At 45.2% G+C, this 22,548-nt stretch overlaps 6 protein-coding genes and 1 non-coding gene across 14 annotated transcripts in view; 3 read left to right on the top strand and 4 right to left on the bottom strand.

Annotated features, from left to right (window-relative positions):
* Positions 1 to 31: 31 nt before the first annotated feature.
* On the top strand, positions 32 to 1,537 carry CG5359 (uncharacterized protein). Of its 3 annotated transcripts, none has more exons than NM_001260084.2 (3): positions 32 to 368; positions 427 to 735; positions 943 to 1,537. In NM_001260084.2, the coding sequence occupies exons 1-2, from the start codon at positions 107 to 109 to the stop codon at positions 684 to 686; spliced, it is 522 nt and encodes a 173-aa protein (NP_001247013.1). In that variant the 5' UTR covers positions 32 to 106; the 3' UTR covers positions 687 to 735; positions 943 to 1,537. The 3 variants fall into 3 exon arrangements, with proteins under 3 accessions (NP_001247013.1, NP_649966.1, NP_001163579.1); NM_141709.3 differs by having other exon boundaries at positions 940 to 1,537; NM_001170108.2 differs by lacking the exon at positions 943 to 1,537 and having other exon boundaries at positions 427 to 802.
* On the bottom strand, positions 994 to 4,145 carry Spn85F (Serpin 85F; the record flags this gene model as incomplete). Its single annotated transcript, NM_141708.3, has 5 exons — positions 3,350 to 4,145; positions 1,547 to 2,776; positions 1,465 to 1,472; positions 1,283 to 1,410; positions 994 to 1,130 (listed from the first exon to the last, which is right to left on the bottom strand). Exons 1-5 carry the CDS (start codon positions 3,767 to 3,769, stop codon positions 994 to 996), a joined length of 1,923 nt encoding a protein of 640 aa, NP_649965.2. The 5' UTR covers positions 3,770 to 4,145.
* A 373-nt stretch (positions 4,146 to 4,518) lies between these two features.
* Positions 4,519 to 5,764, top strand: Gr85a (Gustatory receptor 85a; the record flags this gene model as incomplete). Its single annotated transcript, NM_169314.1, has 2 exons — positions 4,519 to 5,553; positions 5,606 to 5,764. 2 exons carry the CDS (start codon positions 4,519 to 4,521, stop codon positions 5,762 to 5,764), a joined length of 1,194 nt encoding a protein of 397 aa, NP_731426.1.
* Positions 5,765 to 5,943: 179 nt separating this feature from the next.
* Positions 5,944 to 22,548, bottom strand: part of Glut4EF (Glucose transporter 4 enhancer factor) — a 120,684-nt gene continuing 104,079 nt past the window's right edge. For 3 of the 5 annotated variants that reach the window (NM_001275514.1, NM_001104264.4, NM_001038952.2), the window contains exons 5-7: positions 18,938 to 19,029; positions 14,475 to 14,660; positions 12,432 to 14,411 (exon numbers count right to left, since the gene is read on the bottom strand). In NM_001275514.1, coding sequence (NP_001262443.1) covers positions 12,893 to 14,411; positions 14,475 to 14,660; positions 18,938 to 19,029 — 1,797 coding nt within the window. In that variant the 3' untranslated portion in view covers positions 12,432 to 12,892. Of the gene's footprint in view, positions 14,412 to 14,474; positions 14,661 to 18,937; positions 19,030 to 22,548 lie in introns of all 5 variants that reach the window. The other 2 variants (NM_001275515.1, NM_001260083.1) reach the window with 1 other exon arrangement.
* Positions 12,128 to 12,188, bottom strand: mir-9371 (mir-9371 stem loop). Its single transcript, NR_144670.1, has one exon. It is a non-coding gene; the product is annotated as a mir-9371 precursor RNA (primary transcript).
* The window catches only part of CG46467 (uncharacterized protein), a 114,196-nt gene continuing 104,079 nt past the window's right edge, over positions 12,432 to 22,548 (bottom strand). Inside the window, exons 5-7 of the mRNA NM_001382173.1 lie at positions 18,938 to 19,029; positions 14,475 to 14,660; positions 12,432 to 14,411 (exon numbers count right to left, since the gene is read on the bottom strand). The gene's annotated coding sequence lies outside the window, so the exon portion shown is untranslated. The remainder of the gene's footprint in view (positions 14,412 to 14,474; positions 14,661 to 18,937; positions 19,030 to 22,548) is intronic.
* Positions 15,248 to 18,492, top strand: Art4 (Arginine methyltransferase 4). Of its 2 annotated transcripts, none has more exons than NM_001275516.1 (4): positions 15,248 to 15,830; positions 15,893 to 16,786; positions 16,841 to 17,251; positions 17,310 to 18,492. In NM_001275516.1, exons 1-4 carry the CDS (start codon positions 15,629 to 15,631, stop codon positions 17,393 to 17,395), a joined length of 1,593 nt encoding a protein of 530 aa, NP_001262445.1. In that variant the 5' UTR covers positions 15,248 to 15,628; the 3' UTR covers positions 17,396 to 18,492. The 2 variants fall into 2 exon arrangements, with proteins under 2 accessions (NP_001262445.1, NP_649963.1); NM_141706.3 differs by having other exon boundaries at positions 17,310 to 18,122.

The raw sequence follows: 22,548 nt of genomic DNA, 5'->3' as shown, positions 1-22,548 counted from the left end.
TTACCATCTGGTAACACTAGCAATAAGTAAACAAACATAGCAACCAAGATTTTCTTGGTGCTTTCTTAAACACTTTGAAAGGGAATTACGCTGAATTTGACAAAAGATGGCTGACAAACAGTCCACTGAGGAAACAACCAAATCCGTCCAGACTTTAACAGTGCCCAACCCAGCGGATAGGAAGTCGGAAAAGTCGGCGTCAGGAAGTCTGCACTCCGGCTCAGCCGATGGTTTGGAAAATCAAGAAAAGTCGGAAAAGCCCGGCGACCAGCCCACCGCCTATAGCATGCGACCGGCCTTTGGGGAGATGTTTCCCCTGCCCACCATCAAGAGCATAATGAACAACGTTATGGCCGAGAAACTCAAAGGTTAGTGTGAAAATCCATAAATATACTGCGCGTTGCCTAGCAACTTCACTATTTGAAGACAAAACCTATGACAAGGACGTCGCCAAGAAGTGGACCAGTGAGATCGCCGACGAGGTGAACCAGCAGATAGCCAGCAGCTCCCTGGTGAAGCGGTACAAGCACGTGGTCCAGGTGATGCTAGGCCAGGAGCTGGGTGCGGGGGCCACTTACAACTCGCGCTGCTGCTGGGATTGCGACTGCGACACTTCCGTCTCCGAGGTCTTCAGCAACACCAGTCTCTTTTGCGTCTGTACAGTGTTTGGAACGTATCAGTACTAAAACCGATTTCCCACAGAACTAGTTAGACTAAGGATTATACTTTAATGGGGTGAGCTTACATTAAATGGGTTGTCACGAGATGTGTTTTCTAAAAATATTATATAGATAAAATATTCAACAAATGTTGTTTAATTTAATGATAATTTTAAGTATGAAGTTTCTTTACTTCCATTCAAATTTCATCTGCCCAGAGTCTCGTGACACCCCCGTATATTTACATTTTAATCTAAGCAATGCTAACATCTCGTATTAGTAGGCACCGGGAACAAAGGGTTCATCACTTTCGATAGTCGACCTTCGTCGTGCTTCATTGGATGCGTACGTTCAGCGGATTCAGTATGCGGCCCGACATCACAGCCACGTCCAAGTCGCGATCGACGATGAAAAACAGAAACGGATGATTCACAGAGATCTGAATGGGCTTCGATTGGGCGCCGTAGTTGCCTAGAGAGTAAAAGGAAGTGTTTATTGCACTTTGTCTCGTGTTGCAGAGGCTGCAACTGTTGCAACACCATTAGGTTGGGCATTCGCAATGCGTTGCGGCTCAATGCCTCCACTCCATTCCATTCAGGTGTGCTGCAATGCGAGACACTTACGCTTCAGCTGATTGATGGGATGCGTACGGATGGTGACGTCTATGGATTGCTCAATGTGTCGCACGTAGACGCCCTTCTCCTCAGTCATGGGCCTGAAATCGGCGCGATTTGGTTCGAATACGTCGCAGCTGCAACGAAAGTAAAATGAAGCCAGGAACTGGAGCTATTACACCCATGCTTACATTCCCATCTGCAACAGAGAGCACAAAAACCAAAGACACCTCAATAAAAACACAAAAATGCACTCTACAAATGAATACATACATTCTGCAAGTCGTTTGTCAAAAACATGGTGCCGTGCAGCTTGAAATCTGGAATGATGGCTTGCACCCAGCGTGGCTTCAACTGCTTCCGCATCAGTCGAAGGGTTGGTCCCAGTTTCAAGGAGGCGGCGGCTGCAACAATATCCGTGTGGTAGTCGGGCAACAGGATCATTAGGTTGTACTCCGGTGTGTCCAATTCCAACTCCAGCACGCTCATCTTCAGGTGCTCAAAGTACTTGTAGTACAGCACTGCGTTATATACCTTGAAGGTGGTGTGCACCACCTGTTGATTGCCCAAGTAGAATACGTGGCTGATCACATCCGTGTTATAGTTGGACTTTCCCTCGGCCGCCTCTCCGATATAGTGTGGCTCAAAATCATTCGTGATGGGTGCAAAGGCAGCGGGCACTGGCGGCGGAAAGTGCAGCGGGTGGTGCGGGACATGCGTGTGCGGATTGAAGAGGGTCAGAAAGAGATTTGCATCCAGATCCTTGTATGCTGGTATCGCATGACGCTTGTATCGTGCTGTCTTCGTCTTGCGAGTCACCGATATGTTTGCTGGTTGCACGGATGGCGCTATAATAGAAATTACTTGCCGTGTTCCTGGTGGCTTTCGCTCCGCCACCTGGCGAGCCATCATTGGCATTGGCATGGCCACTGTTCGCGCACTGGGCAGGTAAATGGGCTTGGGAGTGATTGGATTCGAATGCTTTAGCGGCGCCTGTAGTTTGCTGGTGGGCAATCTGGAGACTCGAGCCTTCTGGATGCGCAAGAGAGGCTCGGAGTCCTCCTCGGCTACAAAAGCGGACACTAACTCGGCTGCTTCATCCTCACCAGCGGGCTCAGCGGCCTCCTCTTCACCCGATGTTGCAGCAGGTGCTTCTGTGGTGGCCTCCGTTTCCGCTGGAGTCTCTGTGGTGGTGGTTGGTGGCTCTGCCGTTGTCGTCGCCGGCGGCTCTGTGGTTGTTGTGGCCGGCTCTTCTGTTGTGCTCTCCGCATCCTTTGACGTTGTGGTTTCCGCATCCATTTCCATGGTCGTCGTATTGCTGGCCATTGTGGTGTTGACCAACTCGGCATCTGATGTGAGATTGGCTGGTGTGGAGGAGAGCATATCTACACTTAAGTCATATCCGTAAAACATAAGAACCGTCTCAAAGTCCTTGAGAACAGTGACATTGCCCTTGTTCAAGCTGAGTCCTTTCAGTGGATTGTCGGAGCCAAAAAAGTAAGTCTGGAAAATAGAATAAAAATCTATAACATTAGATTATCAATCATTATTTAGCATATATGCTGAGTATGTCCTTTATAGAGTCCCAAGTTGTAAAATATATATGTTATTTAGACTCTGCTAATTAAAAAAATTTCTAAAATTAAGTTAGCCCTCCAACGAGCCTACTGATCAATTTCATTACCCAAATTCTGATCAGCAATAGGTACGCAACGATGGACAATTAAAAAATCTATTCACTTGAACAAATGCTGGTTAGTTTTTTGGGAGATTAACCGATCCAATGGGGTCGACGAACTATTGAAACCAGATTGGAGATCGATTGAGCTTTGGTCATGGGCCTGGGGCAATTTGTTTGTCAGTACGCATATCTGGTTTTTCATTTTGTTCTTTATCAATGACCACTTGGTGCTCCCCATTCTAACCACCTCACTTTCGGACTGGTGCTTAGCCAGGCGTGTAAATGTGCGTGGCCACTTAATTTGGATGGCGTTCTCGAGCGGATTACCCCCCATGGCAATGGGTTAAGTTCAAAGCAGCTGCCACAATGGCCTACTTGGTGGAATCCAATCTCACCCGCAGTCGTCGATGGATGTCGCGGTAGCCCACGCGGGTCACATCCCTGTTGTTGGGCAGCTGCAGGACATGGCGCAGTTCCTCGGCGGTATTCCCGGCCGAACCCTCGAACAGAGCCACCAGCACACTGACCAAGGCAGTGGGCGAGAAGGCGAAGTTGTTGCGGTTCAGGATGGAATGGTAGTGGAGCAGGCGGTGGGTCAGGTCGTTGGTCAGGTCCACCATCACCTCGGCGGGAGTCAGCTCCTTGGCGGCCAGCACCTGAGGTAGATGATCCAGCGGCGTTAGCGGAGGCGGCGGAAAGTGCGGATGCGGAAAGCCGCTGGCACGAAATTCTTCATGGTCAATTTGTATATAGTGGGCATCCACCTGGAGTAGGTGGACCAACAGCCAGGTGAACAGTAGCACCAATCCAGCCATGACAATGCAGCTGACCTCGGTCCGAACTGATTGATAGCTCACTTAGCACTCTGATTGTCGCGTTCGCGGCTATTTAGCAACAAAAATTGGCAAGCTTTATCCGCTATCCCCCCAATTGCAGTCCGTTCATTATTTTCCACTTTTTTTGCGATCCCGATTCAATTAGCCCAGCTGATGATCTGCACTCAAGGTGATGACTATTCTGAAATTCGTCAACCGTCAAGCCCCAGCGTTTTCCACATAGTTTTTCAGATGCAGTGACTCGGATACGGATGGCGAATAGTATGGGGTCGTCTCGCTACTGTTTCGAACTGATTCGCGTGATTGCTGCTGCCAAACTGAAGTTAAAGCTGGCTGAGCAGAGGGCTAAAATACCGCAGCCGATCGATGGAACTGGCATCGGATCGCATAGTCGAGCTCGGCTTCGTGGATCAGACAGACAGTCGATGTTACGCGGAAAATGTTTGCCCTCCCAGAGCTGAAAGCTGATTTATCAGGAATAAAAAACCAAAGAAAAAACTAAAATTGTTAACAATATTGGTACATTTTATCCAAATTATGAGTTCAACCCTTTCGTTGTGCTTCCCTTTCAACCACGATTATGATTCCATATGAAGGCGGCAAGAGAAATCGATGAGTTCTGGCCAAAGTCAATTAATTATAAGCAACAAGTGCTCTTCGTGGGGTGTATTCCCAACTGATTTTATCTTTGGTAATCGAAATGACAGGCCCTAATAAATAATACCTTTATGTATAGCCTGATTGAAGCCCAGTTGCTTGGCGGAAAGTTAGTGAACAGGGTCATGGCTTCTCTAAGGAGAATTATTCAACGCAGCCTGGGCTACTTTTGTGCCCTTAATGGAATCCTGGATTTCAATACGGATATTGGGACAGGAAATTTGCGCAGATACCGCGTCCTTTTTATGTACCGTCTATTGCACAACTTCGCGGTTATCAGCCTGACGTTAAAGTTTCTGTTTGATTTCACGGACCATTTTAAATATATCGAAAGTTCCACGTTGATAACTGTTAACTTTTTCACATATTTTACATTGGTCTTCTTTGCGCTGCTTAGCTCCATGGGATCGTGCTACCAATGGCAAAATAGAATCCTTGCAGTTCTGAAGGAGCTGAAGCATCAAAGGGATCTGAGCAGGCACATGGGATACAGGGTGCCAAGGAGTAAACAGAATTCCATTGACTACTTGTTGTTCGCACTCACCGTTCTTCTGATCCTTCGTCTCAGCATCCATTTGGCCACGTTTACGCTTAGCGCCAGGATGGGGTTCAATCATCCCTGCAATTGCTTCCTGCCGGAGTGCATGATCTTTTCCATGAACTACCTGCTGTTCGCCATCCTAGCTGAGATAACCCGCTGTTGGTGGAGTTTGCAGTCGGGTCTGAAGATGGTACTCCTGAATCGGCAGTTATCAACGGTCGCCTTCAATTTATGGGAGATTGAGAGGCTGCACACCAGGTTTCAGTGCTTAATTGATTTAACCTCAGAAGTGTGTTCCATCTTCAGGTATGTCACTCTCGCCTACATGGCACGCAATCTTTGGAGTGGCATTGTGGCGGGATATCTTTTGGTACGCTTCGTTATCGGTAATGGATTGCAGGACGTTGAGCTTGTGTACCTGGTTTTCTCTTTCATTACCTGTATCCAACCATTGATGCTCTCTCTCTTGGTGAATAGCATGACCAGCACAACAGGATCATTAGTGGAGGTGACCAGGGATATCTTGAAAATATCCCACAAGAAAAGCGTGAACCTGGAACGAAGTGTGAGTATCCTGGCGTTCCAATCCAAATACTATAATACCGTGAGTTTTACAGATCGAATGGCTGTCGCTGCAATTGACTTGGCAGCACACGCACGTCACTATCTTTGGCGTATTTCGCATAAATCGCTCTTTGGCTTTCCGGAGTGCATCACTCATCCTGGTCCACGTGCTCTACATGGTGCAATCCGACTATATTTCGATAACCAACTGATGGTCTAATCAACCTACCGCAAATATTACATATATACTTACAATTTTAAGGTCGTTTTTAAGAAACATTTCCTTTGGGATCGCCATGTGAAAGGTCACCAGTGAGTTCCTTAAACAAAAAGTGATGTAATAAAAACACAAATGTTCACAAAAAGTGATGTAATAAAAACACAAATGTTTAGTTTTGAAAGTATCATTTTGCTCTTGTCTTTTCTGTTTTTATTATATTATCATAGAATTTTTATTTTGTTTAACTTATTCCATACAATTAGTTGTTTATGATTTATTCATTCTGATTTCGATTTATTGTTTAAAATCAACATTCATAAACACGTTGCTTGAAATGATTTAGAGTTTCTTGCTTTTTCTTTGTTGTAGGTTTGCATTCGCTTAAAATAGTTTTGAAAATGATTTTATTTCGTGGGACTTCCCATATAGCGTGATTGGTGTTAGAGTCAATGCTTCGGTGTGATGGAGTGTGATGGGTCCTTAGGTATACGTACATATGCAGATCAGTGTTCCGTGGACAGTACACCGAGTGGAAAACGTGCCGGTCCTAGCCGACGCGCCGTGGTTAATGGATAATGGCATAATGGGCTGATCTGGGTTCGGAGTTAACATGAAGCATAAAAAGCCAACCGAGCAACAAGTACTAAAGTATTCCTATATATCCCTAGCTGCTGTGATTCGTAGCTTCGATCTGTACATTGAGTGTAAATATACAAATATGCCGTTTTCCTGTATATAAAGACGCAAAATATATCTATTTATGATCTGTAGTTTGTGTGTGTGTTCCCCTCGCTTCATATTGCCTTTCTCGATTTACTTTTTGTATGTCTAAAAATGTTCGCGCGTAAAACGTTATCCGTTAGTTTCGGTTGCATTTGCTGCACAATTTGCTTTGCAAAAAATATAGTCGCCCCGCACGCACACTAGTCCGCCACAGGATGTGCAGGATGTGTGTGCGTGTGTTTGCGCTTCTCTATCTCTTTCAGTTTTGTAGGTACTCGATTCTCACCAATGTTTAATTGAAGTGTTAAACATCTCTGCTGCTCTGTATTACGGATATTCGTTATGTATTTTATTTTCTTAAGTTTCGGGGTCACCACGTTTGGTTGTGGGGTCACCAGTGATTGGGTTTCTTAGAGGGGGGTCCTCGGGTCCTCGAGTTTTAGCTGCTATTACATTAGTTTCGGTGTGGACTTAAGCTTTTCACATTGAGACAACTGTACGATTGATTAATGCACAACTATTTATCTAGGGTATATGAACAATCATTGCCATCTGAAGGGATTTCTTGCTCTTGTTCTCGTTCGCTATTCATAATTTCGGTTAGATATAAGTATGCATATGGTTAAATATATATATATATATATATTTATACTGTATACATGTATAATTATATGCTTATATGCAGCACAGTGGCTGTATTTTTAACATGGAATATACACGACACTTAGTTGCTGGTTATTTACTTGGTTTCATATTGTATTCGTTTGGAAATGCAAAACTCCGTTACGCTAGTTCGTAATTGTATTTAAATCTGTTTTATGAATCTGTTTCTTTTTCTGTTTCCGTTTCTGTGTCGTCTGTGTGCTTCTCTGCTCAATTTTCACCTGCTCCAGGCCTAATTGCGCCCCTTTGGCTAATGGGCGTGGCAGGGGCTGAATGCCGCCCCAATTGCCCCTCTTTTGTACCTTGTTATGTGGTGATCAGTGGCGGCACGGCGATCCTGGCGACCGTCGCCTGCCTTTAAATTATGCTCTAGCCTAACTTCGCCGACTTCGCCAGTTCAACTAGCTGGCCAGTCCAAGCAGAACCGAGTTAAGTACACAGTGGGGATAATAGAATCGATAGATATTCGTAACAGCAAACAAGTCAACAAGGTAAACAAAACAAGGATGCATCGATCTGATTTCGGGTAGGCTAATCCTATAGATTGTGGACACAACAACAAGTATATTATATCATAGATTCATCTCGTGCTCATTCATCGCTTACGAACTACACATAAAAACACGAAAAGTTCAAGGTGATGATGAATGGTTGTGTGTGTGTGTGTGGGTGTGTATGCGTGTGCGTGTGTGCTGGGGGATGCCCCTAATGCTAGACATACAAATACGGATACAAATACAAATGTGGTGGGAACGGGGGGAAGTGGGAGCGTCTAATTATAATCAAGTCGCGTCAAGTCCTTCAACGTTCATCTCTCATATCGCCTAGATCCTAGTAAAGTTCTCAGTTATCCCAACTAAGCCGATTATTGTTAATGTTACATAGTAATTGTTAAATGTTTAGATTTAATTTTTAATTTCCACGACACCATGGGCTCTACTGCGTTAACCCATAAATATTCAGTGGGGGGGCGTCTGCCCACCCGAAGAAAAAGTCTTTTCGAAATCAAGGATGCATTTAGCCAATCTTTTTTGAAGACATCTAGTGGTTTCAGTTGCCAGCCAATAATCAATGCAATATAATTGAGTACAATTTCGGCCGAAATTCTCATCCTTATGCTTGCGCCATTTTCAGTTATCAAAACAATTGTCCTGCCAATTATCATAAATTTAAATTTTAAATTGTAAAAAAGTTACAACAACTCTTGGGTAGAAAAACTTATTTAAAACCTATTATTGAAATTATGATTTCTCGCTTAACTTTAAGCGGCTTATGTTAGATGATATCACGTCTGATATTCGTGATATTCCCTATACATAATCTCGCCTTCTATTTTGGTTTCTTGTTTTTTTTTCTTTTTTTCTTTTTTGGTTTGAAGTATCAGTCAGTTCACAAGAATGCTCTAATGTGTGCATGATACATGATTACAGGGTATTTGATTGTATAAACAGCTTATTGCTTCCTCGAATTCGTGTGTTCCTTAAGCAGAATGTGGTGATTCAGATGCGGATTTTCGTTGCTGGCAGTGTAGAGCACTTGTTTCCGTTTCCGTCCAACAACTTCTCACCTCAGCCCCCTGAGGTATGCTACGAAATACGCAAGATCCCCAGGATATAGCTTCTTTTGCCCGCTTCTGTTCGATTCTCGACTATGAAATGGATAAATGCGAGTGGGTGAATGGATTGAAGTGAATGGATTCGTGAAAACGCAGCCAAATAAACGATGCGCAAGTCTTTTGCTGGATACTCACTAAACTAACCGACTTAATGCACTTAATCTTAAATGGAATTCAATGTCTAGCACCGTTAGCTGCCTGGCTGATATGCGTGAGTGTGCGTGTGTGTTTTCGGTGTGTGAGTGTTTGTAAGTGTGTGTGTGTTTGAGTGTGTTGTGCTTGAGTGTATATATCAAAATGAACAAGTCAAATAAATCAGCCTTATATTGAATGCAATTTTGTTTTAAAACTAATTTCGCTTTCCAATTATCCAAAAAATGAACACCAACACACACACAAAGACGCGCAGGCCGCAGCCACGGTCGCTGAGCTTCGATTCTGCCCGGAACCGGAAGCGAACTCTCACGGATATAACTTAGATATGCCCGTGCGGAGTTCCAAAGTCCAAAGTCCACGGTCCGATTCGCTCAAAAATCGCTCAGACACTTTGCCCCTAGCTACACACCTAAATGTACTGTATATGTATATAATGTATCAAGTATAATTACTTAGTTATCGTTTAGTGGATGCAACATACCGCGCTGAACCAGCATTCGCTGCGCCAGATCCGAATCTTCATCCGGATCCGGCCGCCAGCTGCCGTGAGATTTCTAATTTAAACCGAACTCGATCCTCCTTAAGGGACTACTCCGAGTCCATCTTAGCTTAGAGTTAATTTTATGTTTACACATCAATAACGACGATAAATATCCGATGAAATATCATAAGTTTCCATCTATTGTACATGCATATGCTGCTTAGACGTACACGTTGGCAAATATGCCCGATAATAACTATATAGCTAGTTAAGAGATAAACACATCGATCTGTTGTTATGTAAGCACTGCTTCTCTGTACATCCTAGACCAGCGGAAAGAATAATCCAACATAAGATCATAAGGATCTAGCAACTGTTTCTGTTTCTGGCTCCATTCTATCAACGGAATACCAATCGATCCAGTAGAAAGTTTTACAATTTGTATCGATACCATCTGTTCTACGTCTGAGACCCTGGGAGAAACCGTGTCTGTTCGAGAAATGCATTCTTCTTATAAAGGGGATTGCGGCTGGAGTTTCCGTGAGTGCGGAAAACTTTCGCTCCCAAATGAACGAATAATAACTGAATAGGTGAAACCAAGGTAACCAAGGTGAAAATGTGAAATCATAATAAAAACAAAGTGGTTCGTTTTTGTTTTGTTTAATTATAAATAACAATTGTATATTTTTTAATAAAATGGGTGTTCTTGTTGTTGTTGTGTGGTATTCTTTTCAAGATAAAAATTAAAAAGAAATATTATTTCTCGCTATTGAATGAATCTAGAATTCATGTTCGATGGATTATTTCTGATATTTTCCTCCATAAATCTTCATCTTTCATCTTGTGTAAGCATTTTCATTTTGCTTCATCCGTTGTCACTTTCCGTTTGTTTTCCGGGCCAGTTCTAATCTCCGATCGGAATTTTGAGGATATTCCGATCGAGGGACTTTGCCTGCCATGTATTTCTTGCTCTTTTCGTGATATCTTGGTAATCGTACACATAAAATAGTAAGAAATATTAGCGATAATTATATAATAATGGATAGTTTTCTTTCCTCTTGCATCTTTGTTTTGTTTGTTTGTTTAAAAATATCACTTAAGTTTAAATAATTTCCAGAACGCAACGAAATAGATCGAGTGTGCGCACTTAACTACGCTTGTGTGGGGTGTTTGTGTGTGGTGCACGAAAATTAGCAAGAAAAACAATAAAAATGATGACAATAATCATACTCGTAATCATAATTCGTAATAAAGAATAGACGCCGTCCTGGGGCGACAGACAAAAATAAGTAAAATGTATTGCATTTTCTCCGTTTTCAGTTGCATTTTACTCCGTTTGCTTACAATCGTTCTTGTTGTTGTTGTTGTTGTTGTTTTGTTAAACTTATAGTTAATAAAAACGAAATACAAGTGTAAAAAATGTTGTTAAACTTTTTCGCATTACACAAAAATGGCCACCATTATGAATTTCATTCAAATCACGGCAAACAATTTCAATGAAATTTTCGCTTTCGTGTTTTACTTTCTCCTTACGGTTTTGCATTCGCTTCTGCTTCCGCTTTATCTTTCAATTTTCCCGCTCTCCCTAACTTTTCATTTTCATTTTGAAATATTTTTAAAGCTGCTGCCGCCTAAGCTCAATTTTCCCTCCGCTCCTCCTCTCCCATCAACATTATTTTTTCGTGGGTTCCCCCATTGCACTTCCGCTTCGTATTCCCTTTTACTTCCGTTCGTTAAGTGTGTGTATTGAGGGTTCTATATTTACATATTCTAGACTTTAGTTTGTACTTCCAATTTGGTTAAGAATTCCTTGTGTATTTTCATTTCTTCATTCGTAAATTCTCCTGCTCTTCAATCTCAATGCGTAGCTATCCCTAGATGGGCTACATCTGCTTATATCCTCGCAAACCTCGCTGGGTCCTTTGTGACGTCATTGTTTGTATGTGTATACCGTAATTTGAACAATTCACAACAGTTGCACAACGCAAAAAGTTTTTGTTTTTTGTTTTAAATCTTAGTTTTTAGTCATAAGTTCATTACAAATTAATTAATAGACAAATTTAGCTCATTTTTCGTTTTTGTGTGTTTTTAGAAAATATCAACTTAACAATTTATTAAAAATTTGAACATGTTTTAAAGTGTTTTCCTTCTGGCTCCAATTGAAATTTCGACGATTCTCGATAAGGATAAGATCTACCTCACAATCCATCTGTTTGTCTGTCGGCCTGTCTGTCTGTCTGTTTGCTTGTTTGTTTGCTTGGTTTGTTTGTTTGTTTTTAAAATTCACTACGTTTAAGTTTAAGTTGCTCGTACGTCTATATGTTACATTATCGTGGTTTTTGGATCTCGGGATGTCGGGTCTTCGGGTTGAGGGGTAATTGTTCTATAGAGTTGTTTGAGAGTTTGGGCTTTTGGGTACTTGGTTGTGGGTGGGTCTGTGGTGGCTGGGTGCTTAATTAACTAGATTATTTAGCTGTGTGTCCATCTATTGCCGCTCGTATGCATGAAGTCGATTAATACTTAACTCTTAGCGCTTAACACACACACTTACAAATTGTTTAAACGGCTCTTGGATTTGAGTTACATGTGATTATGCAAGTAATTTAACTATTTTTTTCGTTTATGCCTATTTAATGTGTAGATGCAACGCCTTGAATATTTAATATGCATATTTTTAGGTTTTCATTTGAATATTCTGCTTTCAATCGGAGGCAACACAGAAACCACTTCGTGATGAATTCTTACGTACATCAATGTGAATTCCAAGCAAAGTGATTTCTGCAGCACCTCCGATTGTTTCATTTTGATTTGTTTGTTTGTTTGTTTGAGTTGGTTTGCTTCGTTTTCTTACATTTCATATCATTTCGTTTTGTTTTCTTTGTTTAGAGCGAGAAGTAGAACAGAAATTGCACTTAATACTAGAAAAAAATTTACTAGAGTTCTTACAATTAAAAAAAATCAAATGTATATTTGCTTTAAATATTTTTTTTGTTTTTGCTATTTTTTCTTTTGCATTTTTTTGTTATGTTTTATGAAAAAACAGCTGGCATACGTATTTTAACTGTTTGTTGCTTTCGCATTTTGTGTATATAAAAAGTTGCCAACTGCTTTTCAGCTTTTTAACATAAGAATTAACAAAGTCATTTTAGAAATAAATATGTATATGTATATGTATATTTACGCACTGCAATAATAGTAATAATAATAATTATAATAATAATAATTAGATTATTGTAGATTGCAAATGTTGCCCGGGCGCAAATGTCAGCAACATTTGCACGGCAGTTGGCAAACACCTGCACAACAACAAAAGAGATACCGTTACGTGTTTAAGGTGCACAATTCAATGCAGAGTAAATAAGAAGAGACCATTTTTCATTTGCATTTTTGCGTTTTGTGTCCTCGGGGTGGCAACAGCTGCCACCGACAGCCATCCAGGAGTCAGCAAGCTATCGGTGCACTCGGTGGCGGCTCAGGTGGACTTAGCCCTGCATCAGCACAGCCTGCGCCTGCTGCTGATTGGCGGCTGCTCGGCTCCAGGCCAGCAGGCCGTTGGCAGCAGCCACCTGTGCCTCCTCCTGATCCTCGAGCGCCTCCGGATCCACCTGCTCCTGATCCTCCTGCTCCATCTCCTCTAGCTCCTCGTCAGCATCCTCGTCAGCATCCGTGTCCTCCATGTGGCTGGGAGTGGTGTTCGTCGTCGTTGCTGCGCAGGCAATGGGCGCCACAATCACCGAGGTGGCCACACTGCGTATACGCACCGGCCGATTGCTAATTGTGTTGCTGTTGGCGGTGACCGCATACGGATGCGGTTGTTGTTGCTGCTGCTGCACCGGGCCACCGTAGCGCTTGTTGGTTTTGATGGTCAACGACGAGGGTAGCTGCTTGCCGGCAGCCACCTCGGCCGCCAAACGCACCACTGTGGTGGTCATTTTAGAGGACGTTGAGGATGTTGCTGCCGGGCTGGGAGTTGCTGATATTGCTTCTGGGTTGGGTGTTGCTGTTGCTGATGCTGATGATGATAATGCTGCTGATGATGCTGCTGTTGCTGCCTTGGACTGGTGCGCCGACGCCTGGTTTGCCGCCTCCGTCGACGACTTCTGTCGCTTTCAGTCGCCGAAGCGACTGCACGCCTTCTTCCACCGGCACTGGGTGCACCACTGGTCGCGTTTCTCCATGCCGTACACCTTGCGGCACTTTTTGTTCTCGCCACGCGTCCTCTTGCCGGGCGAATGGGGCGTATGCTTGACGGCTACCTGTTGCGCCATGTGCTGTTGCTGCTGCAGCGGATTGCTTCCGTTGCTGTGGTTGTTACTGTTGTTTTGGGCAACCATGTTGCCGGCAGTTGTCTGTGGATGCTGCTGCTGGTGGCCGCGCATCGGTTGGTGGTGGTGCTGCTGCTGCGCCGGATGGAAATTGGGCGTGATCGTCACACTGGACAGGAGATGTTGCTGCTGCTGTTGGTGGCTGTGTTGCTGCTGCTGCTGGTGGTGTTGCTGCTGCTGCAGTTGCTGCTGCTGCTGGCTGTGGTGCGCCGTCACTGTGACGTTCTGCTGCGACAGCTGCTGCAGCATGTTGTTGGCACTGCTATTGCTGTGGATCACTGGACTGCTGCTGCTGCTGCTGTTGCTGCTGCCGCTGCTGCCGGCGTAATTGTGGTGGTGCGTGTGTTGGTGGTGCTGCTGTTGCTGGACGTACGTCGGCGATGGATATGGCGCTACCGAGTGGGTCGGACGGGAGGACGACGAGCGAGCGTGCTTGCCGATCGGCGAGGCTGATGAACTGGCCGCCACCGACCCCGTCCCCGTGGAGGAGTAGCTGCCCACTGTCGCCGTCGCCGCCGGGCATGTGTAGTTGTGGTGGGCTAGGTGCGAAGTGGGGATGCAGCTGGTGTTGTTGTTCTGCAGCTGCTGCTGGTGGGTGCTCGGGATGTTGCTGCCACTGATGGTGCGTCCGTGCGACTGCGCTAGATGGTTATAGTGGCTACCGCCGCGTCCTTGCCTGGAAAATCGAAAAAGGATAATGTCATTAAATGTATCTATATCGTGCACCAAGAGAACCCACTTGAAGTTGCCAACAATCTGCTTCTGGTACTCGGGATCCTCGTGCGGCGGACGCGCCATGTCCCGGTGACTCAGAGTCGGCTCGGAGGCCAGAGTGGGCTTCACCTGCTCGACGTCGTCGTCGGCATCCTCGAGGTAGAAGTCCTCCTCATTTCCGTCATCATCCGCGGAGCGATGGGAGTCCTTTCTGCAATGCCACCGAAAAATAGCGAAATTGATTAGAAGGATGTGTCAGTGATGGCAAGTTTGCTTCAGTTATGTACCTAGGTTCGGTATTACTTCAAATCAGATTGATAGCTTTTAAATTAACGAACTTAAGTTGTCTAACGTTGTTTATTCGATTTAATTCAATTCAAACAAATAGGAAAAATATTTTAAAATGAATGCTAAAAATTGCTGTTAAACTTTGGTCAATATTTATTAAGGTACCTCATTTAGGTACCTACTCTCCATTTCAAGCGACCGCTTTTTTGTACTAGCGTTGCCAACTAGCCGACCACCCACATTAGGTTCGAGGCCCTGCTAGAAGTGTTCCAGAGTTCTGAACCTTGATTCTATCCACTTAAAAAACTATATTATTTCTTTTTACATTTCTTTTCCCCGCACTATTTTTTTTCAATTATATTTCAAAATGAAATTGAGATTGATGCAAGCTTCCTTGCATACAATTCTTTTGTAAATCTCACTAGACTGAAAAATCGCTTAGTCTTAAGGTAGTGCGCGGTAATAATCCTATCGAAAAGCATCGGACTTGGTCCCACCTCTAGCCTCAACTATTTGTTCCAGCTCTAGCACTTTTTGCAAAAAAGAACGCATGTTCCGTGTGAAATCAATACGAAATCAACAAGAGCGATCGATTTTGAGTAATCGTCCGAGTTGAAAAGCAGCGCACTATATAGTTCCCAGCGCCAATTAATCCAGCTGCCCGAGTCACCAGCCATTTTGTGTGTGGTGGAAAATTTTGCAGATAGAAAAAATTGCGCGTCTGTCTGTCTGCATCTGCGTATCTGTGTGTGTGCGTGTGCTAGAGTGTTTGTGTGTGTGCGTGCGTGCGTGTGTATAGCGAGGTCTACATTGTCAATTAACAAGGGAAAAAAGACGCTTGTGGTCCTGCTTTGTTCCTTTGCCTCTTTACCCTCCAAAAAGCCAGCCAACATGTCCAGCCTGCGACCCGAGGAGGCCCGAAAACTGGCCACCGCCGCCTCCGTTTCGCCGCTGAGCAATTGCCAATTTTGCGGCGTGGTAATCAGCTCGATTGCCGACGAGCAGAAGCTAGAGTTTACCAACAAATACAAGGGAAGCTGCACGCTGCTCTGCAGCTACGATTCCCAGGGTGTCGTCCTCCGTGTTGTGTCAGGTAAAAGAGGACATCGAATGTTTCATAAAACCCGTTCCTTATATCGCCAATCTCTCCACCAGACGACGACCGGAGCCACGTGCTCAAGGAGTACATGATAGCCGCCGATACGGATGCCGCCCAAATGGGACGAAGGAGTTATGCCGTTTCCCTGGACGCCGACAATCTAGTGCTGAGGTTTGCCAGCGAGCAGGACCAGCAGCTCTTCCGCAAAGTGGTGGAGAACGTGAAGCACTTGAGACCCAAGTCCGTGTTCTCGCAGCGCACTGAGGAGTCGTCCGCCTCGCAGTACTTCCAGTTCTACGGCTACCTCAGTCAGCAGCAGAACATGATGCAGGACTATGTAAGGACAAGCACGTATCAGCGGGCCATTCTAGGCAATGCTGTGGATTTTCAGGACAAGATCGTCCTGGATGTGGGCGCCGGCTCGGGCATTCTCTCCTTCTTTGCCGTGCAGGCGGGAGCTGCCAAAGTGTACGCCATTGAGGCTTCCAACATGGCCCAGTACGCCCAGCAGCTGGTTGAGTCCAACAATGTGCAGCATAAGATCTCTGTGATACCGGGGAAGATCGAGGAGATCGAGCTGCCCGAGAAAGTGGACGTTATCATATCAGAGCCTATGGGCTATATGCTGTACAACGAGCGCATGTTGGAGACCTATCTGCATGCCAGAAAGTGGCTCAAGCCGCAAGGAAAGATGTACCCCACGCACGGCGACTTGCACATAGCACCCTTTTCGGACGAATCGCTCTACTCGGAACAATATAACAAGGCCAACTTCTGGTACCAGTCGGCGTTCCACGGCGTTGACCTTACCACGCTGCACAAAGAGGGCATGAAGGAGTACTTCCGACAGCCCATTGTGGACACCTTCGACATCCGCATATGCATGGCCAAGTCGGTGCGGCACGTGTGCGACTTTCTCAACGATAAGGAGGACGATCTGCATTTGATAAGTAAGTACCCGAAAAAGTGATTTGCGACAATGGCCAACTGTTGACTTTCCGCAGGCATCCCCCTGGAGTTTCACATTCTGCAAACTGGCATCTGCCATGGGCTGGCCTTTTGGTTTGATGTGGAGTTTAGCGGCAGCAGCCAGAATGTGTGGCTCTCAACGTCGCCCACAGCGCCTCTGACACATTGGTATCAGGTTCGCTGCCTTCTGCCCATGCCCATCTTTATTAAGCAGGGCCAGACGCTGACCGGCCGTGTCTTACTGGAGGCCAATCGGCGGCAGTCGTATGACGTGACCATCGACCTACACATCGAAGGCACGCTGATTTCGTCGAGCAACACCCTGGACCTTAAGAATCCGTATTTTCGGTACACGGGGGCCCCGGTCCAGGCACCGCCGGGGACTAGTACCCAAAGTCCATCTGAGCAGTACTGGACACAAGTGGACACGCAAGGATCACGCAATTGTAAGAACAAATCCTTGATATAATAATCTCATTGCTTATGTGATTATAATTTCTATAGCTTCAAGCATGCTAAATGGAGGGATCAGCGTGAACGGAATAGGCGAAGGCATGGACATCACTCATGGACTTATGCATCCGCACTAGGGGGGCGGTGGATCGAATAACAATACATCTTTCTGGGAATTCCCTTTGCTCTAAGTCCGCTCACTTTCTACGCTTGATCCTAATTTTGCCAATTTTTGTTTTGTTACAGTTTATGATTAGGTTATTTATTGAAAAGTGTAAAATATTTTTATCTATTTTCGAAAGTTAGTTCTGTTCTGTTTTGCATACCTTTTAACAACCTCTTTCCCTATCGTGCTATACTTATCCTCCCTTCTCTTACCCATTTAATCGATCGGACAAATCGAAGGAAATCCAGCATCCCAGCAAGTAACCAACATACAAACAATCAACAAATCAAGGCAGACTAATGTAGTTGTTTAGAACACGCAGCATATTAATAAGCCTAAGCTAATTTAAGCCCATAGTAATTAGAGTTTTTAACGTATGTGAATTGTAATACCGATATTTAGCCCGCACGGGACTGCGCTTCAGGAAGTTTATTAGTTAATATGCCGATTGCCAATTGCAGATTTTGCCGTAAGCTTTGAACAAACCAACAAATTCAGATTGTACTGTATCTATTATGTGTGTTATTATACTATATATTGTGTGTACCTCCAGCTAGTTTCAATTTTTGTACTTGTCGACCGTGTTTATGTTTAGTTCGTTTCAAAATGTAAGAAATTGCTCATAGGATTTAGTGCTAAGCTACGATATCATTACTAAAGGCCGACCTGGGTCGAGAGATTATACTTATACCCCCAATACGATTATGATTAATTCAGTTCAGTGGAGGCACACCTCGTTCGATCCTAAGTTACGCATCCAAGCCCAGATCCTGTCATAGACCCAACTATATCGCTGCCAGCAAGCCGAGCGCTATATAAGCATATACACCTAGATATACGCGTTAGGTACGCCAACCTATACACACCCCGACATTCTCGCATTCGTATCCTGTTTGCGGACTGTACTTTATAGAGCAGCAAGTAGAAACACAAAAACACTACAACACCCAATACACTGCAAACATAAATATAAAGCAAAACATATACAATTATATATATATATATATATATACGAATAGATATACCGCATGTATGCAGATGAGAGAACAATGTCAAAGCAAAAGCAGCAAAAAACAAAGCCCCACCGCGTCTTTTATTTGTGCACCCCCACTTGGAACCCCTCTCGATTTACATAGGAAACGAGATTGGCAAGTGTCAAAGCTCAGCGCGGATCGTGTGTGGGCGCTTTGAATTGGACCTTGGCCTCAAAAGCGCCACCACCACTGCACCTGCCACCCACTGCTGCTATTGCTGGCCTGCTGCTGCAGGTGCGCATTGCAAAGTAATCTGCGTGCTGGAGAGGGGCTACGCCGCACTCGTGTGACCTGCTTACTGTGCTCGAGTGCTCTACTTTCGAGGCACCACCAACACCACCTTCAGCACCCGCTCCGGGCGTGTGGAAGTGCTGGCGGGGAAGGAACGAGAAGGTCGGGTGGCTAAGTCAAGGCCCCGCCCACTTGCTGCTCGCCACCTAATCCTCTGATAGCAGTGCCATTCCCACTTGTACACTTACCCCAAATGTGTTTTCCTAATGTGACGCACGACTCCATTGAGATCGTCTACCACGCCAACACATCCTCGATAGACGCATCGGAACTTTTTGGACTGCAATGACAAGAGAAGGTGATTCTGATTAGATTGATTACATATTACATATTATTAGTTTGCTCTTGAATATAAATATTAATTAAATATATCCTTTAATATCTAGCGTACTTGGCGGGAATACGGCTGCATCACTGAATCCTCGGAGGAAGACGTGGAGGAGCGCGAGCAACTATCCCCCGTGGGACTGTGGCGACCGTAGCCCTCGTAGTCACTGCGCTCCACGTAGTAATTCATTGCCATAGTGTGCATGATGGTGGTTCTGCAGCAGCTCTCCAACTGGCGGCTCTTTAGCGGTTGCAGTCGCAGCTGTGGAGCAGTAGCAGGAACAGGAGCGATTCGAACCGGTGCCGGCCCGGTGCCAAGTGCGACTGTGTGAGTGCGGACAATGCAACTGGCTGGCTGGCTGGCTGCTTGGCTGAAAGCCAGATTCGAAGTCCTTGGACTCCCGAGCGGCAAACGATGCCGCCCGAACGAGCTGGCTGCCTGGCTGGCCATGCTCGATGCCGCCTGCACTGATAACAGGGCCCGGGTCCGGTACGCGTCCTTGCCAACTCCCCCAGCCGACCACCACGCTGCTACCCGCTGCCACCCGTGCAGCCCCTTATTTACTGGGTCACCTTCCGGTCGCTTTGCTCCGTTTGTCGCTCGCCTTGACACGCTTTTGGCGCCCAGCTCTTGGCGTTTTTATGCGCCTGCATTTATGCTGCGTTTTTATGCTGAAGGTTAGGACAGCGCTGCAGCAGCGACGCCGGCAATTGACCCAGTTTAAGTATGCTGGCTCACTGTATATATATGCCCGTTTATATCTATATACATATGTTTATTGCACGGTTTTCGGGGGTACAGCAAACCACTGATTGCGTCCTTGTGATGGCAAATGTTGTCCTTGTGCGACGACGACTGCTGAACAAATTGAAAACTGAGTTTTCGGTTTCCCGTTTCGGCCTTGTGGGCCAAGTGATTAACGATTTGTTTACAACTTTTGTGGTTTGAGAATGCCAGCGAGCTTCAATTGTTATGAATTGCAGTGGTGTGCCGCCATTTTGGCCCACTTAAGCTGAGTTTGCGGAGGGCGCGCACATGGCGTATGCGTAATTTGAGCTGAGAGCAGGAAAAGCTGAATGCCATTTTCGGGGCGGAGTCTGCGAACCGCAACGCAATCATAAACATAAATATCCTGCGCTACTTAAGCGGCGTAAATTGTTAACGCACGTGGTTGCCAGGCAGTTAAACAAATGCGTACACAGAGAGAAATATTCAGGACTGCTTGCTAAGATACCATCTAATAAACCGGATTAGCATGATGTTCTAAAGTGAAAATTATGTGGGATATGTTAATAAAATGTAATAACCTTTTATCATCTTTAATCCCATTTATTTTCGGTGCGGTGCTAGCAGCTTGACTTGGAAAAGCGGAAACTACACCATTTTCGTTTTAACTTGCTGCAATTAGTAGGCGGTCGTAATTCGTTTGCGGCTAGACTTCTGGGGGCAGGATATGCCTTATATCCTGGCTCATAAATAAGGGTCTGCAAGTACACACATGCGGTTGTGTGTGTTTGGCAACAAAGAAGTGTTTTCCAGCCACTTTTGCTGTTTTCAGAGTATTTCGGAGTTGGTAGCCGCCTGCGTGACTGGCATCTTAATGCGTTCAATGTTTGAAAAGGGGTTTATTAATGCCTCGATTTTGTTCGCTGGCAGATAAGCGCGGCACAGACCGTTTGTCAAACGCTGCGTATGCGTAATTTTCAATTACCAGCTGACGAAGCCGCCGCCGTTTGCCTCTCAATTATATTCAATTAATGCGGAAAGGAGTTGGAAATCATTTTGGGCTATCAATTCAGGGCATCCCAAAACGCTTCCCCCGGCATTTATTGCCACCTGCCAAGTCACTCGAATGCGAAAGTAAATTAAAGCAGCTTGAGTTATGTCCCTCTTGCGTTCAACGTGTAGTGGTGCGTGTTAATTATCCAGCTCTAATGAGAAGGACTCCCGTCACCGGAGGTAAACGCTTGTTTGCTAATGAAAGAAAACCATTCGCCGGCAGAGAACTCCAGCTGGCAAACGACGGAGTGAGGAAATAAAATTACACCCTGGTCCATCCAGGAGTGCGTATTACATTCAGAAATGACTACCGCACTGTGTCCTGATTTGGCTGCCAAACAGCGGGCACAAACAAAGCCGGGTCCGGGCAAACGTAAATAGCCGACGTGAGTGGGCGGCCCAACATGAATCTTCTTTAAGGAAAAATGGCAAGGAATTTTCCCGTCTGGCGCCAGTTCCAGGCAGCTCCCAGCTGTCATATTATGTACATATGTATATAATGTATATATATGTACTCCACGATAAGTGCGTATATTTACTCGGGGGCGTACTTCATGCTAATCCCTGCGCGTATTTACTCAAGCCCATAACCGGAACGAAGACAACAGATATTTCCTGATTCCGAATGGAAGTTGATCAGCTTTGGCAGCACATCCTTATTAATTTGCCGACTTAATAATTCCCCCGTCTGCCATCGATTTAGTCGACGTTATCAGTGGAAGTCCTGCGTTGCCATGCAATTTCCTATTCCTTCGCATTCGATGGGAATTTACTTGACAGCACACACATCTTCGGAAAAAACTCAAACTCCCACCAAACCCACGACATCTACGTGCGTGGGGTAAATGAAAGTTTTTCCTGTTTCTCTCTCTCTCTCTCTCTCTCTCTCTCTCTCCGTTCATCATGGAGTTTTCCCATTTTCCCCATTCCCCCATTTCCATTCCCGTTGGCGGCAAGCATAAACAACCCCAAACCCCAGAGAGTCGGGCCGAAAATACACAAAGCGGAAATGCGAACCGAAATCGAAACCGAAATCAGAACAGCTGTGGAAGGACAGCGCGCGAAATTGGGTCACCAGTATATAGTGGTGTATATATGCAGGCCGCCTCCTCCCAGAGTTTTCCTTTTCCGGCCAAAAGGGGGTGGGTGGCCATGTCCCTGTGCTTGCCACTCTCTCGTTTTCCACTCTCTCTCTCTTTCTGTGGACTTGTCCCTGTCCGTGCAACATGAAACGTCGCTCTCTTGCCACTGTTAACTGCCCCAAAAAACTAGGCCAAAAAGAGCGGCTAGCAAGTAACAGCAAAAGAGAATGTATAGAGCAAAGAAGAAAGCGGCTCGAAGAGAGTGCGCATGGTTGGTGCAGCACTGTTAGCCGAAATGGGGTCAATGGAAGGCCAACATAAACTCCCCCATGCCCCATGCCCCAGAAAAATGGTGCGAAGCATAAATTATTGACTCCACACTGGCGACCGAAAATATCACAATTTGCGTATATCGATGTGGGAATGGAAATGAAAATGGGGATGGGAATGGAGGCCAACCGCCCCATTATGGCCCAGAAAAATGTGTGCCAAGCATTAGAGGCATCTGGCATCTTTTCGCGTTGAGGCTAATAACATGGAACATGAAAGGTTCGCTCCCTAATAGGGCTTAATACCCGGCAAACGCGAATTGCACTCACGGCGTCGTTTA

Source organism: Drosophila melanogaster, chromosome 3R (assembly GCF_000001215.4).
Source record: "Drosophila melanogaster chromosome 3R".
NCBI classification, from domain to species: domain Eukaryota; kingdom Metazoa; phylum Arthropoda; class Insecta; order Diptera; family Drosophilidae; genus Drosophila; species Drosophila melanogaster.
The sequence above is the reverse complement of the archived record's forward strand: the minus strand, read 5'-3'. Positions and strand labels throughout refer to the sequence as shown.